General features: G+C 42.8%; 2 protein-coding genes across 7 annotated transcripts in view; both read right to left on the reverse strand.

Annotated features, from left to right (window-relative positions):
• LOC310902395 (uncharacterized protein) overlaps positions 1-8,677 on the reverse strand; it is a 115,854-nt gene extending 107,177 nt beyond the window's left edge. For all 6 annotated transcript variants that reach the window (XR_014586689.1, XR_014586690.1, XR_014586691.1 and 3 more), the window contains exons 1-3: positions 7,949-8,677; positions 4,058-4,137; positions 2,578-3,965 (exon numbers count right to left, since the gene is read on the reverse strand). The gene's annotated coding sequence lies outside the window, so the exon portion shown is untranslated. The remainder of the gene's footprint in view (positions 1-2,577; positions 3,966-4,057; positions 4,138-7,948) is intronic.
• Positions 8,678-12,748: 4,071 nt separating this feature from the next.
• LOC310902389 (uncharacterized protein) lies at positions 12,749-17,365 on the reverse strand. The gene is made up of 6 exons (XM_083843885.1): positions 16,901-17,365; positions 16,493-16,572; positions 15,309-15,423; positions 14,558-14,664; positions 14,222-14,336; positions 12,749-13,397 (listed from the first exon to the last, which is right to left on the reverse strand). Exons 1-6 carry the CDS (start codon positions 16,965-16,967, stop codon positions 13,216-13,218), a joined length of 666 nt encoding a protein of 221 aa, XP_083700011.1. The 5' UTR covers positions 16,968-17,365; the 3' UTR covers positions 12,749-13,215.
• Between the last annotated feature and the right edge of the window lie 1,448 nt (positions 17,366-18,813).

Here is an 18,813-nt window from a genome sequence, read left to right on the forward strand (position 1 = left end):
TACAGATGCTAACCCTGTCCACTCACTCTACTTGTGGTACCAGATGAGGATGTAAAACCTCAACCGAAGCAAATACTTCTTACTCTGCTTCATTTCAGTCCCTCCAGTAACCCTGCCAACAGCAGACAGGTCTGGAACCAGCGATCCCGACCTGAAAACCCAGTCCATACAGCATTTGGACACCTATTTCATTCATTTCCAAAATCTGACTGAGAGGGCAGCACAGAATCCTTTGATTTGTAGAAAGACAGAAAATGCCCAAGGCTAGAACAATCATTAATGATTATTCAATGTTATTTTCTGAAACCTTTGTGAAAATATTTTAAAAACCTAATCTGCTCAATTCTAACCTTGAACACCAGCTGTGCCTTATGTGAATGTACCAGCACTTGTGGGTGTACAACAACACCGCCCAGCATGCTGACAAGCCAAACTGGTGTGCTTCAAATATCTCAGCCAGTGGAGAGCACCACTTCCAAAGGTGATGGTCATGACTCTGGGGCACTGCGTACAGGTAAGAGGATCAGTTCTTAGGGGCTATGCAAGGCCACCTCCACACCAGTGTGGAGTAGAGCCTGAATTGCACAGCAACCCTGAAGGGGTTTCCATGTGCTTCTTACTCCCCGTAATAGATAACACGGCCATGATTATTCAAATACTTAAAGTTAAGCTCACAAGTAGCAAGTGTTGAACCAAACTACATTGTTGGGAGTTGGGCAGCTGAACCCCCTGAATCTGCAACAACCTTAGGGGCTGTCAGCCTTCATACTCTGAAGGCTTCCTGTGCTCTCACTTAATAACTCAGCTTCTGACTGGTTATTATCAGAATATTGACTATGAGTAAATATGATTTTTTACAGAGAAAGCTCAAGTGGTTTCCAGGCAGAAAAAGAGCCATCACTTATCACAAGCGACTGTCTCCTAAAGCAGCTCGAGCACAAGTGAACAAGCGGGGTGTTGTTTTACTGGTCCCGAGCAAACCATGGTCAAGGCAGAACTGCTTCACCCTCACTTTGAAAAGGATTGTGCCACTTTAAGAACCAGCAAGTGGGAGGTGGTGCAGGCACCACTGTACAAACAAGTACCTGTGCACCGCTGCGCACCTCAGCTCAGGGGCCCGCTGCCCTCACGATCCCCAGCAGGTTTAGCACAGCTCCAGTGCACGCTCAGGCTGCTGGACGGAGGATGGATGCCCAGACAAACCTACTCAGTTTCATCAGCGAGACTTGCAACGCACCTTGGGGACACTAACAAGGTAAGAGTGGATGGAAAAAAGCTAAATTCCTACAGGATCACTCAAATTTGTTGCTTCATCTGCATCACACCTCAGGCAAAGTTAGAACTTTTTTCACGTAGTCAAAATGTAAAGTTTCTATTCATGTATTTAATATTAAGCTCGCTAATATCGAAAGAGTCAGTTTGCTAAATAGTTGATTATGTCAGCAAGTGCACTGCATAAGGCAATGCTTTATTTTCCTTTTAAAGTTAGCAGACCTTGAGCTTGTATGAGTCCCTCCAAAAGCATTTAAACATTTGAGGATAGGCAATGTCTGTTTGGCATACAGGTGTATATAGCCCTCCGCTGTACTTTTAAGAGTAAAAAAACTAACAAACATGCCAGGAACTAAGATGAAAAATGCCTTGCTAGGTGAAATATAGAAAAAAATAGAACTTGCATGTCCAAAGCAATTCATGCATATTTTAAAAGACAGTCTTCTGTTTTATTTTAACTTTCATTTTAGTTACCTGTTTTCTAGAAAAATAAGGTGAAATGTACTGCAACTAAAGGCACCGTCAGCCAAATCCCAGTGTTCTGAGCTGCTTTTGTGTTATTTACTAAGCTCTGTCTTCATCATGTCTAAGATTTTATAAGTTAGATTAGATTTTGGTAGCCAAATCTCATTTTAAGATTTTTTTCAACTACATTTGTATTTAGTGACTTTACTCACAATGCTAGATTGGTTTTACTTTAATCAGACTAAATTACAGCATGCTGTGGAAAGGTTGAAATCCTTTTAAAAATGAATGCCTAAGTATTTGTTATAATTAGCACTTCATTCAGTTGTTACTTGTAGAGGCAAATCTGTAATACATGCCAATTCAGAGAGATTTCTTTTAATTTTACGATTCGGTACATTTTCAGAACACTCTTCGTTTGAAAGCGTAGGACCTTTAGGGATGAGTGCAGTTTGATCTTTGAGGTTTTATACAGTTGAAATACGGCCTTTTCTCTAAGCTACTAAATTGATGGATTTGGTTTCTGGATTTTACACGAGCTTTAAGTGACACTTTTGCAGTGATAGTTTTCTTGACCATCACCCTCATTTCTAGTTTATCAGTGTGCAAGAACCCCAGGTTTCAGAACTTTTCACATTCCTACTCTTTGCTACCTCTGGCTTCAGGTCAGAAAATTAGCATAGAGATTCACCTTTCTGCTGCCACACACTGTTACAAGGCAGACTAGGGACACTGCAGCAGTGATGGCCTCTCCAAAAAATTGTGTAAACATGTATAATCTTTAAATGTTGATGCGGAGCTGGCAGCTATGGTCAAGAATCAGCACACGGTAATACTCACTTGCTCCACTTGAAGTCTAAAGGTTTTGATCAGTGAGTGAGGAAGAGCAGCAAGCAGAACAAGTTCATTGTTGCAGGTTTAGCCCTTTTGACTTGTTTTTCCATTAAAACAAGTACTTGCTTAGAAGAAGTGTTCACATCTGCAAAACAGGAAGCCTTCTGCAGCTCCAGCTGTGCTAAAGCAACAGTTAATCCATGCATCTAGCTAGGTAGCTCTCACATCTAAGTTGTAAAACCCCTCCCACAAAGAGCTGCAGGCCCTGTTACACACGAAACCGGAAACACAATACCACATATCTGGTTTTATCTGATATTCTGAATTGGTGTATTTTAGCAGGACTGCCAACATGCTAAAATAACAAATGTAGGAGTAAGGAAATAAATAACTAATATTCAGTCTTTAACATTTCATCTACCTTTTTGCTTAGTACTGTCAGTCCTGTTTTTTCATTCAGTTTGATAGTATTTATCTCTGCCAGGAAGACAGACTAGGAATCAAGCACTGCAGAAGTAGGGCTTGCCCTGTTTACTTACACAAAGTGGAGTGTGACCAAGGTATTCCCAAAAGCTGTCATACAACTACACTTCATAGTTCCTTTTTTACTGTCTGCTCTAGTTTTAGTGTGTTTCCATAACAATGAAAATCCAAGCTTATACACCATAGGACTATGCCCATTGGGATGGGGAAGGAAAAGGGAATGACTGATCCTCAGGTATTAGTGAACAGTGCAATAGTGGCCTAGAGTCTTTATAGAAAACTTCTGGCTGATAGGTCTTTCTGAAGGCCACATTCTTTGATGCAGCCAGGTCTTCACAAGTGACATTGGGGTAGAACCCCAGTGCTGCTGCCAAGAGTTTCCAGTAACATTAGAAACAGGAATCTTCGAGCAGGCCACCCAGCACAAAATTAAACACTGAATTCACCTGTTTGGACATCAGTCAAGGGTCTAATTTCCTTGATGTGCTTCCATAAATACTCGGTCACATAAGCCTCTAAGCAAGTGTCAGCTTGAGGCATGTTTATGCTTGCTTTACAAATATTTAGCAACAAGGGTTTTACTCTGTAAAAGGAGCACTGAGTAGCTCACCAGTCGGGAATTTCTGTTGTTGCAAGCACTGAGGTTCCCCCCTGCCTGAGGTTATTTACCTCCAGCAATCATGCAAGAGTCACAGGATTTACAGAGAACTGGTTCTTTCTAAAACCCTGTAAATATGTGCTTAAACCTGAAATACTGTGTTAGGGAAGATGAGAAACTGCAGCTTTTCTGTTAGAATTCAAGATGAGGGAAGGCAAACAGCCTTTGTCCACATTCTTCTTCATCTCCAGCTGTCTTTTACTCAGATGCTTTTTGGTTGACACTGAAAGCTGTAGTTACTGAAGAGAATAGCCTGATAGAAACAAGAGAATATAACTCAATTTGATGATACAAAACAGGCCCTGTAGGCTTTGATCCATTCTGCCTTTTGGTGGCTGCACTTACAGCTTTACAAAGCTCCCAAAGAGTTTAAAACTTGCTTTCTCTGTACGTAGATGTTGGTCAGCAGTACTAGATTTGTGACCCTTCCAAGTAGAGAGAAAAAATATTACAAGATAGTCAAGTATTCTGAAGTTTGGAGGAGGATGAGTTATATAAATAGATATTTCTGATGCCAATTCAGATACCAGATCATCTTTCCACCCCATGCAAAGCATCTTCAGAGGACCCACAACTGAGAGCAAGTAACAGACTGGGAGGCCACCACCTCCCACAAGCATCTCGCTCGGGGACATTCTCATGTTACAGTGATCCCATGAGCTTATGAAGGCTATGTGAAAGCTTTAACACTAGTTCTGTAGTTAGTAAATCAGCCTTTTTTGTATAACTGTGTTGAAATCTTCACCATTTGGCCTCATCGCACTGAGGAAGAGTAACTCCCCACACCACCCCAGTTGTGATAGGCAGATAAGTACATTTGGATTTTCATCAGGTTTTTCATTTTTTTTTGAGAACTAAGCCTAGGAAAGATATTCATGAGTAACTTGGAGAAAATGCAAGATCAGCAGAGGAAAAATAGCTGTTTTTAAACACAGGTTCATTGCAGCTGAAATCAAAGATAACACTCATTACAGCAACGCCTGCAGCAGGCAGGACAAGCACTCTTGAATAGTTTCAGCTGGTGGGGAAAGACTGCAGATTAGTTGCAGGGCAGAAGCCACCAGACAGCTGTCTCAGCAGACCCTGCCCATCCACCTCACTGGAAGAGAGCAGCCTTTGTCAAAGAATAGATTACATGGATTCCCCCCCCCCCCCAAGAATCATAAGTAAAAGCTTCAAATCAAGCAGACAAAATAGTTTCTGGCTTTTGTGTTGTAGCAGGCTGTAGACTGGCAGACAAGTGCATCACCTAAATGTACCATAATGCAAGTCTTTGTTTCCTGCTCCTGTAGTCCTCTGCAAGAGGAGTGCGCCATCATCTTAAAGACATTACCATTCAAAAACAGATCTGTGTTAAGATAAGGGCAGCAGCAAAGCAATCCGCTATTTAAGATGTGTTTTACAAGACCTACTTTAGATTGCATTAAACAATTAATGAAGCATACCAGCTTCATTTCCAGACTTGTGTCACAAGGTTATAATTCTGTTTTGGGTGTAAGAGTGTGAGAATAGAATTATGATTTTTCTAAGAAAGAAGTCTGTCAACTGTACTCAGAAAACCCCTTCTTTAGTGTCCAGAGAGGTCTTCCATCATTTGTAGCTCAGAAGAAAATCTTCAGTACGTAGCTTCAGACAAATCTTAAGTGAAATGCTGGCAATGGAGGGTGCAACCAGAAACCCCCCACTTTTTATTAATATTAATTATTAATTTATTATTTTTCCTTCTCAAATGTCCTCATCATTGTATGCTTCTCCAAAGAAGTCATTTATTACATTCCATTTATTGCATTTATCTCCAGCCATCACAGAGGCCTTTGCTCTTCTGGAGAGCTGTTAAATTTGGGGGATAATCTAGAGCATCCTTCACTGCAAAATAATTTGTGGTTTAGACACCAGATTTGATATGTTTACTGATGAGGATTTTAGTTGATAAAGAGCTTGCAGAGCTCCAGTGGCTGTGTATTTATTCTGAAAGAAACTCAGCAGTGCTTACATATTTCTAGAGCAACGTCTTGGTTGACCATTATTTTGATTTTTCTTCATTCATACCCTCCTATAATCAAACCTGAGAGGTTTAGAAAGTTAGTAGGGTTACTGGCTGTTTGGGAAGATTTAACCACACAGCTTGTGTGCATCAAGTACTGACAATGTGACAAACACCTCATTATCTCAGCAGCAGCTCCAGATCTTATGCAGCTGCACTGAATGAACCAGGCCAGCTGACACTGATAGGCAACATTTAGGAAGGTCATGGCCTCCAGCCTCAGTGCCTGCTAATTGCTCAGCAATGCAGTCTAACAGACTTATTTTTCAGACTATTTGCATTTGGGACATGTTCCAGTCATAAAATTAACTTATTTATAAGGCATCTTACTGAAAGGTATGTCAAAGAGTAATACTGATGTATGGCATGTCCCACTCATCATATAGTAAGGGTCAGGAACAGTTCCTGACCTATTCAGTCCCCAAAAGACCAAAGGGGTGCATGTGCAGTTGCCTCTGCTATATCATCCTCACCACTGTTTTCTGCCTGCAGAGCATTTCCATTCCTCAGAAGGGCCAACTAAAGCTGACTCCTCCCAGTGAGTGTTTTTTCCCCACAGACTTGCATAGGGTTTTTTCTGACCTTTGCATTACTGCCAGGGGCACTAGTGCAACACAGCAACCATATCCAAGCAACTTATCCAAGCATAACAAGGTCATCTTCAGCAAGGGACTAAGCAGATGGTGCCTTCCTCTGGTGCTTCTACTGCCCATGTGCTGAAGTACACCTCATCTTATTTTCTCAGTAGAGGAAGAGAGCAGAGCCTACCTTCATTCCCAGCATCCAGGATGCCATCTCTTTCCCACACAATGTGATATAATCCAACTGAAGATTACTGAAAGTTGTTTTTTTGCCAGTTTAACTGGTGTGACCTCCTCAAACAGCCAGCATTTACAGAAAGGGGTGGTCTCTCCGCTCTCATCACCTCAAGCCTGCTGTGTGAGGCCTGCTGAGTACTCTAAGTGGATGTTCTCCCTTCACCATCTGCTGATGAGGGAGCAGCATCACAGAAAGTGAGGACAGGGGGTTTCCCATGCAGACAACAACTGAATAATAGCCTGTCTAAACAGAAGAACTGAAAAAGGGGAATGAGGAAGAGTGTGAAATAAACAGCAGGAATCAAAACGAAACCTAGAGACAGAAACAGAAGCAGCAAGACATTGACAGAAAATGCCTGAGGGAGAAAAAGAGAGACCACAAGGTCAGAAATTAAGGTATTTAAAGAATTCATCAATGGACAAGGACAGCTGGACAGAGGACAGAAGGCCCACCTCTGATACTACCCATGCAGCTGTGTGTCAGCAACAAAGCAGTACAGGGCAGCTCCCTGAGCAGCCCTTCTCCCACAGCTGCCTCCCCTGGAGTAAGTGGTCTCACACACACTTACCTTCACACACCCACAGAGGGAAGAAGAAAAATCTCATGCCGTAAGAAAGGTGAGAGTGTCACGGGGAACAGGCCTGGTGAGTGGCATTCCAGAGCCATCCTGCCACGGGTATGTGCTTGGCTGGTGGCGAGGCCTCACACATGCCTCAGGCACTGAGCTAGGGGAGCTTCACCCATACCCTCCATCGCGTTCTCCAGTTTGTAGGAGTGGGCATTAATCTGAAGCGTAAAACCTAACATGAGCTTTCAAGCGTTCAAGTTTCTGGAAAGGTCTCGGCACTGCTGCAGGGCAGGCACAGACACAGCTGAGTCTGGAAGGAGAACAGGTTTTCTGCTAAGCCTCTCTCTTTCCCTCAAAAAAAGATTGAGCTGGTACCTCAAATGGAGAGAGCATAGATACAAAAACATTGACACCAGAGAGCAAAAGCTTGACTCACAGTAACAGAGTCCTGCATGTTTAGCAGCCCAGCAAAGCTCCAGCTAGAGTCTGCCTAACAGGCTGCTAGCCTTTGTTAAGGAACATCATCACACAAACAAACCCTGCAGGGTTTGGTATTAGATATCTGATGCTTCTCCTTACAGACCTCAGTACAATGCTCCTAACTGCGTGATTTTAACACTTTTAAGCCAGGTACAAAATTGTTGGCAGCTTGTTAATTTCCAAATACACATTTTTTTTCTACTTCTTCCAAATAAATATATTTCTTCAGTCCTGCTTACGTCTTATTCTTCTTGTAAGGATCAGGATTCAATGACTGACCCCCCCCCCCCCCCCATATCCCCACTTTGAATAGCCAAAGACAAACCTTAGACGTCCTCCAGAGAAGCCCAGGCTGCACCACTATCCCTCAGGAACCCTCCTCCCAGGCAACACTGGCAAGGGGCTCTGGGAAAGCCCTACTGCCCCCAACCGCCCCTTTTATATGCATCATGGCGTTCAGGTGTGTGGCGTTCAGCCTGTGCTGAGGCGCTGCAGCCAGCCCTTGATGAACTAGGGCACACCTGTAAACGGTCCTTTCTCCTTGCCTCAAAACAAACGTGATCTAACCCCTTCCTAACTGCTCTGCTTTTACTTCTACTTTATGGTACTAAAGTCGTGAGACATTAGCTCTGCTTCTGCTCTGCAAGTACATGCCACGGCCTGACTGCTAAGCCTCTTCACGTGTGTTCAATAAAAAGTATTTCAAAGAGAAATTAATTTTATACAGATTTAACGGTTTCATTAAAATATATCTGCAGTCATTCATAAAACACATAATTCTTTACTGAGCATCCACTGCAGTTCTCTGACAAACACAGTTTCTAAAGCCTACGTTGTAGGAAAAGAAAAAAAAATAAAGTAAAAAAATAAAAATAAAAAATATATAAAAATATATATATAAAATAAAATAAATAAAATAAAATACCTGATGGCAAATGACTCACAGAGCATCCTTCCTTCCATCATCATATCCTCTTATCCTCAGCTTTAGCTTTGGTAGATGTCAGCATAACTTTGTGTGGTGGTGCTCCAGGTTGGGGGGGGGGGGGGGGGGGGGGGGGGGGGGTCTTATCAACACCATTTGTACAGGCCGTTGGCAAAGGCTTGCACTACGGTCAGGCACGGCCTTGTGGGGCATGTGTCGGTATGGTGTCTTACACCAAAGTCAGCCACTGCCACTGAGACACAAGGGAAGGGCAGGCTGCTCCTCCACAGCAGCTCTTGAGGGAACAAAGGGTGACAAGAAAAAGAGAGAGCGAGCACTCTTCTGGGGCCTGCAGCCAAGGAAAGTGGGCTTATTCCTCACGACAAGGCTTAACAAGTGACAGAGGTGAACGTCTCTGTGAGGTGAAACTCCCCAACTCTCCAAGACCAAGAGGGCCTCCATTTTGTTTAGCAGCTCAATTGTGCTGACTCACATATTACTCTACTTGATGTGCAAAAAAGCATGGTCCAGCTAGTCAGTTGGGTTTTATCTAAAGTTGGACTAAACTAAACCAGGAAAACAAAAGCTTAAAATGCTGGAAAGCCATTTGAAATTCCTTCCCCAGAGAACACTCTGCTGGACAGCTGGCAAAAGACAGGTCCTGAGAAAAGGTTTCTAGAAAAGTACTCCCTGGTGGTGTGTCATCTTGATCCAGTTGGAACCAGTCCTCGTGTGAGCCAGTCTTTAACACAGAGAAACACAATTTGTCTCCCACCTCCTCTCCCTCTCCTTCTCCTCAGACACTTTATCAGCTCTACTCACTAACATCAGGTTGATTTGCCTACTTGACTAACATCAGGTTGATTTGCCTACTTGGTGGGCAATGTATTTGTTAGATAAATATCAAAAAGTGACTACCAATATTCATTTCTAAAGCAGTAACGTCTTTAATCTGCTAACTGTGGTCTGTATGTGGAAGATGACCCCCCCCCCCCCCCCCCAGTGACACACTTTAACTTTCCCCATCACATGCTGATGGGAAAACACACAAGAACAAAGCCAGTGCTCCACTCTGAGAAATGAAATTAAGAACTAGATTGAAAAGTGCTAGAGCTGCCATTTCTATAATGCCATCCAGCACAGGCATTGTTTGACCGCCTGACACATCATGAATCTGACGTCACACCTCTGTTTCCTATCCCTTTGCTAGGTAAAACAAACACATCTATACAGTCATATTTGCAAGAAAGTAATGTGGTGTGCTTTTTGCTTTACAGCTTCCAACTCTTGACATGGAGGAAATGGTGGTGGAAACAATCCTGGCACCATGGGAAATACTGCTGGTCATTTTTGCTACAGTACTGATCATGAGCTTCCTTATGGTCCTGCCCCCCGCAGCAGTGGTGATCTGGAGAATGAAGCGTGTGCCTCAGATCTCGCTGCAAGGCTCTGTGTGAGCCAGCCAGGCATCCCTTTTTAGGACGCTTCAAAACTATGAGATTTCACAGGACCAGTTACTACCTAGGATCTATCCCAAAGTGATGCTTTTCCCACTCCGTTGCTGCTAAGTTCCTGTAAAAAGAGGATGTGTAGAAATTTGTCTTCCTTTACTACAGTTCTCAGCACTTTGCCTTCCATTTTCTGGTCTACATTGTAATCACTATTGGTCACTTGGTTCCTAGATTAACTTCTTCTCTTGCATTATAATGGACCGAAAACAGGACTGAAAGAGAAGAAAGCACAGTTCAGAATTGTATTCCCTTAACTAATACCAGTAAAGCCTGCCTCTCTATAGTTACATGGTAAATATTGCCAAAGCCTTTGACTGAGATGACTGACAAGTTGTGGACATATCAAGAGCAAGCAGTGTAGTCTGGGGAGCAGGTTTTGTAGTTTGTACTGTGAAACCTAAAAAACAGACAATGGTGCAATAAATAAGTATCGTGTGCTTCTTTTGTCTGATCTGAAAACTTACTTTTTTTTTTTTCTTTTTTTTTTTTTTTGGCTTGTTTCTTTTCTTCTATATGAATTTTCTTCTCTTTGCTAGATCCTGTGTCAGAACACAAAGCCCTCCCCATCCAGGGGCTGGGGCAGGAGCAGAAGGCATAGCCCAATGCTCAGACATGCCTGGCCAGACGGCAACTTGAAGTTAATGCAAACAAAGAGCAACTATTTGCCTGAATTACATTATGCAAATTTACTCTGGGAAATAATGTGATTAAATTTACTTTAGTTTTTAACTGTGTCATATAGGCTTATTGGTTCAACTGCCCTTTCTCATATATAAATAATAACTTGGATGGTGGGAATAGAACAAAACAGCTTCTCTGCAAGTTTATAACAAAAATAATTTTCAGCTTAATATCCAATTCATGCAATATCAAATTAAAGTCTTCCAGCCTATTTCTTCCACATTATGTGAAGCCCATTAGTAGGATTTCTGATGCACAGATTTAACAGTTTCTGTTACTTTACAAGAGCAATGGGCTTGATTTCCTCATAAAATCCGATGCTGTGTTTCTTTTCTTTTGTTAGATGGTTTGGAAAGTCACTAGAATAGCTCAATATAACTCAGAGAAAAATATTTTCAGTACCAATAGAAAAACGATAATGGAAAGCACTCAGTGCTTCAGATAGATATTGCATTTGAGTATCAGCTGATAATGAATTGGCTGGAAATGAAAGACTCAAGGACATTATAACTTCATTTTTGTTCATGATTTCTTTGCCAAAAATAAACAAACTCACCCATGATTGAAAAACCTTTGCTTTTCTTTAAGACTACAGCATTTTTCTCACCAACACAGTGACTACTTAAGTTACTGCCTTATAGTTCATATGCAGGCAAAGCAGCCAAGTCATCCCTTCATTGGTGTAATTGCTGCGTTAACAACTAGTCATATGACTGGCTGGTTCTGGGCCCAAAGGCAACTGATTTTTTTTTTCTTTGCTTGTAATGACTGGATTCTAAACCTGAAAGGTAGTGTGTAATTTTTCTTAAATAATGTTATATATCTGAATCATTTAACTGATTAATGAGGTAAAGGTCAATTACACATCATGTACAGTGTAACCACTGTATCTGAGAGATTCACAAGAATAGGGAAAAGGTAAAGAAGAGAAAGAAAACACAAACAGATGAGCTGGCTGTCTTCAGATCCACGGCTTCAGTGTTTGCTCAACAGAAGAAAATTAAAACAAAACCCCAAGCTTGGATTCCACTGCAGACCGAGCAAGCAATAACTAAGCTTTCTGTTTAGATTTCATCATAATTCACATACACGTCTGTTCAGTAGCAACAGCTCCACAAATAAACTGGATTGCCAGTGCTGTGTTGTCTTGGCCTTCACTCACACTACATGCCAGGCAGCCAACAACCAGAGTTTGCTGCTCTTTATGCTTCTTACTCTCTGGCTTTGGGTTTCCAGTGTACACACAAGCACAGGGGGTATACGAGGTGGTGTAAAAGAGGGAGCGCTCATAGAAGGATGTGGATAGGAGAAAGAACAAGAAGCTTTATATTTCTTGGAAAGAATCAATGACAAAAAAATATCACTTGGATTTTTGTTCATCAAGAGGGGGGATACTGGAGAGGGTGACTAGTCAGAAGTTCTGGAAATCTTGGGCTAGGGCCAGGAGCTGCCCCAGCACTACTATGCTGACACCAGAGCATCTTAGCCAGTCAGCCCTGCACTCAGTCCAAAGCCCTAGAGCTCTACCCTATATACAGCCTGTCCCAACCATATTATCAGCCAGACCTCATCTGCTTTTGTATTCCTCCTCTGAAGTTAAGCCACAGCTTGCAGAAACCACAACCTCTGCCTAAGAAGATATGATGAAAATATCAGATAGTTTATGGCAATCAATGCTCATCAGTTTAGGGCAATCCCATTTCTCGCATTTTGCGGTGGCCTGAAATGCTATGACTTTTTTGCTGTATTATCTAGTTACAGCAACCACACAGGGCACTTTTGGAGTGCTAGATGTGCACTGAACTCTACCTAAGGGTATGTACTTCTGTGGGACATCCATAAGCTCATAACTACAAAGTGAGAGACATTTGAACTGTCCCCCAACAAACTACAGAGCTTTGGGTTTGTAGCTCATGTGAACCACAGCACCCTGAGTACCTGTATGCAAGGTCTGATTTCACCCCCAAGTACACAGGTGTGTGAATAAAGAGTTACCCTGCAGGCACAGCTGTTGTGACTTGCATTGCTTTAATGGTCACCAGAGAAACAACAGTGATTGAATGGCAATGGTGAAAGTAAGTCACTGTATGGCCCTTTCATCATAAAGACGGACCTTGACAGAAAGTGATTTCTGAAAACAATTACTGTGTTTAACTAATGACCACATCCATTAAGCAACTGTAATTCTTTTATAATTCCGCTTAGACAAATTTAAGGCTTAAAAAAGTGATCTTCTTTCTTTGAAATGCCCCCACTGTGAGCTATGTGATTAGTTTTAGCCTATGTAGCCTCTACCCAAGAGCTGAGGTCAAATGGTGACTATGATTGCTAACCTTCTAATGAAATACAAGCTGTATGTTTGCAGGTCTTAGCAGGGATTTCACTGCTCCGCTTCTGTCATCAAAATACCCATGTCCGACCGTAGACAGCCACTTGGTTGGTGGCACAAGCGTTTTGGGTCTGCCATCCTCGGTGCTAGTAACCACACATAAGACAGTCTGCCTGCTTGTCATGGTTGGAGATGTCTACGCCTTGCTCAGCAAGTTCTTTGAGGAAAATGTTCAGCTGCTCGGGCTCAGAGAAGGCTAATGTGTGCAGGCAGCTGCTGTTGGCAGGGAAATAGGCAGAATCAGCTCCACTCACGGCCGTCTCAGAGGCTGGAAAGATCAAAGCCAACAACAAAAGAAGCAGCTGAGTTACATAGCTAAACCCAGGCATATTTGTCCCAATCTTTAAACAAGCTCCAGCGTTCCCATTTTCCAGACTGAAGTCTTCAACCTGGCATAAAGTGACTGTATGATTGTTTTGTTAAGCCTTGGGAAACACAACTGCTCTAGCTACAAGACACAGTCAACAGTCAAGTATTTTTCATTAACCATAGGGGAGAGAGAGGTTCATATTTTTGTGTATGTGCATGCACGTTTATTTTTAAATTAAGGAAATAATGACGGATTCAGATGGTCACAGACTGCTTGCTGGAAGCAATGGGAGCATTCTTAAACCCTTGGGCTGCCACATGAAATGGTGGTGTTGCTGGCTGAGGGACAGCAGCTGGGTTTTATTGTGTGCACATACAGTGAATACTGCAGGTGCTGGCCAGTTTTACTGAGGCTCTTCGAGTACACTTTCAAGATAAACTGCAGCTGTGTGCTGCCACTGCCAATCCAGCTGGTCACACAGCCACTGGGCAGTGTAGGTTTTGTAGCGAGACGATAAATGCTTTCAGTTAAAAAAAGTGCACCATCCCACATCCTAAGCCATGCAAGTCCTATTTGCTAAGCCAACCTGAAATAGCAGTGCTCATCAGCACAGGCCTTTGTGGTAGTTTTAAAACTAACGTGCTTTCTGGTGCAGCAGTTTGCTGGCCCAGCATCAGCCCTCACAGCCTCATACGTGCCAAGGCTGTATTTCTTGCCACCCTTTTTAAAACAAAACAGGCTGATCCTCCATCCCTCTGCCCAGATGTTTGAGAACTACTCACGCTCGCAAACAGCCAGTGTTTGCCCCCCAACCATCTGAGTCGTCCAGGAAAACCCAGTGATGTTGCCACAGGTTTCATACAGCCTGCTTCTTCTGAGGAACTGGAAGTCATAACCCTTGGGAAACAAGGATGGGAAAAACAGGTGTGTCTTAGGATACATCACAGTAACCGTAAACGAAGAAACATTCAGCCAGTGAAGATCAATACAAACACTACACCCTCTCCCTGTCCAAGGGCAGAAAAAGTGTACCAAGAAAAATCATGCATTACACAATAAGCACTTGTAAATTAATGAATAAAGCCAGCAAGCTAGTAGCAGTGAACCGTGACTATTACCTTGTTGCACATGGGTTTGCAGTACTCAACACTGTCGATGGTGACACACACCAGCCCACCGTTCTTAGGGGCCAGAGGCTGTGGGCATTGGGGTGAATGCTTGCAAACTTTCAGATGGAGTAAGAAAATAGAAAGAAGAAAAACACATTCAAGTGAAAATGAGTATAACAGTCTCTTCCCAAGCAAACTATATGCATGATCATTGACCTTTGCTGGGTAGCAACTTCCCCTCTACCTGACTTCGGCAAAGTAAGCATTTTTGTTTGCTTAAAGCCCTATTTTTTTTCTTTTTGCAACACCCAATTTTTCCATCACTTGTCACTGTGACATCAAAGTCCCTGCCAGCCCCAGTTATGCCTTAAAAGTGAATCAAAGTGGCATTCATCACAGCACCGACATTCAGTACTGTTGTGGGTAAAACTATCCAAGTATTTCTTGGGAAAATATGACTGAAAAGCCCACCCCAAGGCCCCACCACCTCTGCGAGGCAGCTCAGCAGCTCAGCTGGGCTGTGCACAGACACTGCCGTGCCTCCCAGCTGTCTGCCAGAGCAGTGGCTGAGCAACCTTACTTGCTGGCTTCTTGTTGAGATTTTTTTTTTTTTTTAATTTTTTTTTTTGTTGGTCCCTCAGGAAGTGCGGGCACTTAGCTCATTCTGATTGCAGGTTAAAAAAAATAATCTTGTGGTTTCTCTACTGCTGCTTTTTTCAACACCCAACAAAGAGGAACATGTCTACTGTAGGGGTCTCACATTTGTCTTGACTAGGTCGCAGAATATCAAGACTTTCTTGCAGCATCCAGATGAGGCGATTGAGGGAATCGTGTCCACCTTTTTTGACCATTTCAGGGAAGCATTCTGAATATTTCTATGGAGATAGAGAGGAAAAAAGGATAAGCTGAGGAGGAAAAGCCTGGGAATTGATTTAGGAAAAGAGCGAGAGGGTTTTTCCATTTTACTGGGCTTGAGAGAGAGGACTGGTATGGATGGTTTTTCTTCTATGTGTGAAAATATATAATTGTAAACAGCTGTGTGTGTCTTCTTTCTGTATAAAACGTTGGTTTGCCATTCTTGTCTGTGAATGCTGGCATCTCACAGGCTTTCTGTGTGTGTGCATGTGTGTAAATGTAGATATTTGTGAATGTGTGTAAACAAATAAGTTTCTGTATTTTTATCTAGCAGTTGCTCTACATGGATATGAATATATATTTCCTCTCCATATGTATATGCCTACGCACATATGTGGATAGTTAAAAACTGTGGTAAACTCCACAACCAAAACACAAGTGTCTGCCATCACTATGACAGATACCAATTACTTTGAACTCAGACACAGGAAAAAGGGACAGTGCAATTCTCACTACCAGATGCTGAAGCACTCATCAGCAATAGGTAACTCTGGTTCTTAGTCTTGAAGCTTTAAGAGACATTGGTGAAAGCGATGGACATCAATCACACATATGTGGCAAAGAAATACCATTTCTACCATTTTCTAGGGTTGCTGCCTGGTCACTCCCTTATGGTATACCTAGTCCATAGAAGGTAGGGGCAAAAAGTCATAAAGCAGAGGCTTTCAGTTAACTAGCTTTACTTATATTTAAAATATTTAATGCTATATTTGAAGGTGGAGTTGAAAACTTTATACATGTGAGGTAAAAGAGATGGCTGTTTGTGTGCAAGCACCTTTGTATATGTGGAGTAAAGCAAAACTGCAAAATACATCTATAAGGCTTTTGACTAGCAGTAACAGGGTCAAAGACACAGCAGGTCAAATGCCTGTATTCGCCCTCCCCTCCCACCAAGTGGGACAGGAGTGCCAAAGCAAGCATGCTTGTGTCCCACTGTGCGTGCATTCCCGGCAGGGCCCTGCTGTTCCCACTACCAGCAAAAGGTGTGTGCTACCTCTCCAGGTTTGGACAGTACAGCCAGCCTCTTACCTCAAGACACTTATTCACGTCATCTATGGTTGCACTTTTGCAGTCACTTGGACTGGCAAAAACTCCAATTCCAGAAAAATCTAAAAGACAAACAGAGAAGCATGTACATAGTTGGTTAATGATCCCCTCCGGCACACACACACACAAACCCCAAAGCTCAAAAACCAGTACTTGTTTATGGGAATTGTGCCACTGTGCTGCAGTGCTAGTGCTACCTTGTATATCTGTAGCAATCAGGGCTCAAATGTGAATAAACCCTGCAAGTATCGATTTACCCTAAATAGTTTACAATTTGATTGCCTATGTGTGGCTACCCAGGCCTGGGTTCCCAAGTGGGATGCTTCATTTCATTAAGATAGTCATTTTTTAGGTAATTGCAATTCATATTTAAGAACAGCATTATCTTACCTGTAAGAAACTCTGCTAAACTTACAAAAAGCAGTGTTCCCCAGAGCAGGCAGGAGCCGAACCGCATTTTTGCTGTGGTAGATCAGGGCCTGGCTACCCGTTGCTTGTGGAGCCTAGAAGCTGAAGTGCTGGTGCCAGGCACGGGGCTGCGTTTGGCTGGGCAGCCGGTTTGCACCACGCCGGGCACCAGGCAGTGGTGTGATAGGACACTATGATGGGATGGGGGACGCAGGTATTGCCTAACTTGCTGGGAAGCCGCTGGACAGTCTGCCAGAGGAGGCTGGGGAGGGCAAGGGGAGGTGCTCCTTACTGCTGGGGTGGGCTGGCTTCCCTGTGGCTGCTGCCAGCCCCATTGGGAAATGTTCAGATTAATTAATGTTGTATTGTAAACAGATTCACTGTATGCACTCTCCTGAATGCTCTTGCTCTCGCTCTCCTTCTCTCTCACTCTATCCATCTGTGTTTGTCTGTCACACACACGTGCACATTCATATAGACAACGTTGGTAGGCTGAAAGGGCCCGAACCTGTATCTCAGTCTACAAGAGAAAGCTCAGAACAACAGATAACGGCTACATGTATTTGGATCAAGGGGATGCACGCTATTATCCTGTAACATCCAGAGTTCAGCTACTTAGTAAAGAGGGCAAGTTATGTTTTCCAGTTTCTAGGTTATTAAATACAAATTAAACAAAGCAGCAACTCTGGCAGAAAAAAAAATAAAAAAAAAAAAAAGGAAGAAGAAAAAAAGTCCTGAGAACACGAACCTACTCCCTGTGTATATCCTATCATCAGTAGCATGGCATATCCATTTGTAGTTTGTACTTTTCAAGGGGCCCAGGAACTTCACACACATATCTAGTCATAGGACAAGCTGAATAGCTAGCAAAATTGCCACACAAGTTAGATCATTTCTATCCTTTACTAGTGGGTTAACTCAGTATCTGGGCACTGCTCACATGCTGGAGATGTGACTGACCCCATTTGTAAAAGGCAGGTTCTGGTGTCACGCCTGAAAGGCCGCCTGTCACATGCACCATCACCCCACTGCCTGGCCTTGCGGGGCCACCAGGCCAGCCCACCCACACATCCCAGCCCCCAGGCAAGGAGTCTGTTCTTGGGACTCCTATAGCATATATAGAACCTATGGTTCATATGTTTTATGCTTTACATCACCTATCCTAGGAATGCATGCACATTTAAGAAACGCACCACATTCATTAATGGTTGTTCTTGTTACTGTCAGAGTAGAACTGTTCGTTTTGTCTGCAGGTGTTTGTTTTTGTTGAGACGGGGACGTTCTGCTTTCATGTCATGTTACACAACACATTTATTTATACAGCACTCTTTCAGGTGTCTTTTTGTGTTTGTTTGCTTGCTTCTGCTAGTTGCAGTATAACCTGTTATGACCAGGAGATCCTGGCCCAGCGAAGCCAACAGCAGGGCCTCCATTGCCCTGACAAAGATAGGTTTTCCTTTCATCTCAGGGAAGTCTTGATAAAGGGTTGTAAGTTGAACCATAACACGCTTCCACAAAATAGTTCTGTAGCAGCATGAATAGGGACGTCCTCATTAATTAGTAAAAAGTCCCTGTATACATTACTGATAGGTAAAAGTTCATTAGCAAAACAGCTTTTTAATAGTGAAGGCCAAAGTTTATGTTTCTAGGCAGACCGATCGGACCTGGACCCAAACAATTTATATTTTTGAGGCTGACACACACAACAATCTTTTTCCTTGCATGATGAACAATATGCAGCTGGGAAATAGTCCCTGGGAAATTTTTGACAATTATTTAAGGTGCAGCTGTACATTAACATATTTTTCTGCCAAAATGTGTCCACAGGTCTGATTAATGTACTAAGTCCCAAGGAGATCAGATGCTACACCTAAACCTATTACTTGTTCTGCTCA

The sequence above is a fragment of the Anser anser genome, assembly GCF_964211835.1.
Source record: "Anser anser genome assembly, chromosome: 7".
In the NCBI taxonomy this organism is placed as follows: domain Eukaryota; kingdom Metazoa; phylum Chordata; class Aves; order Anseriformes; family Anatidae; genus Anser; species Anser anser.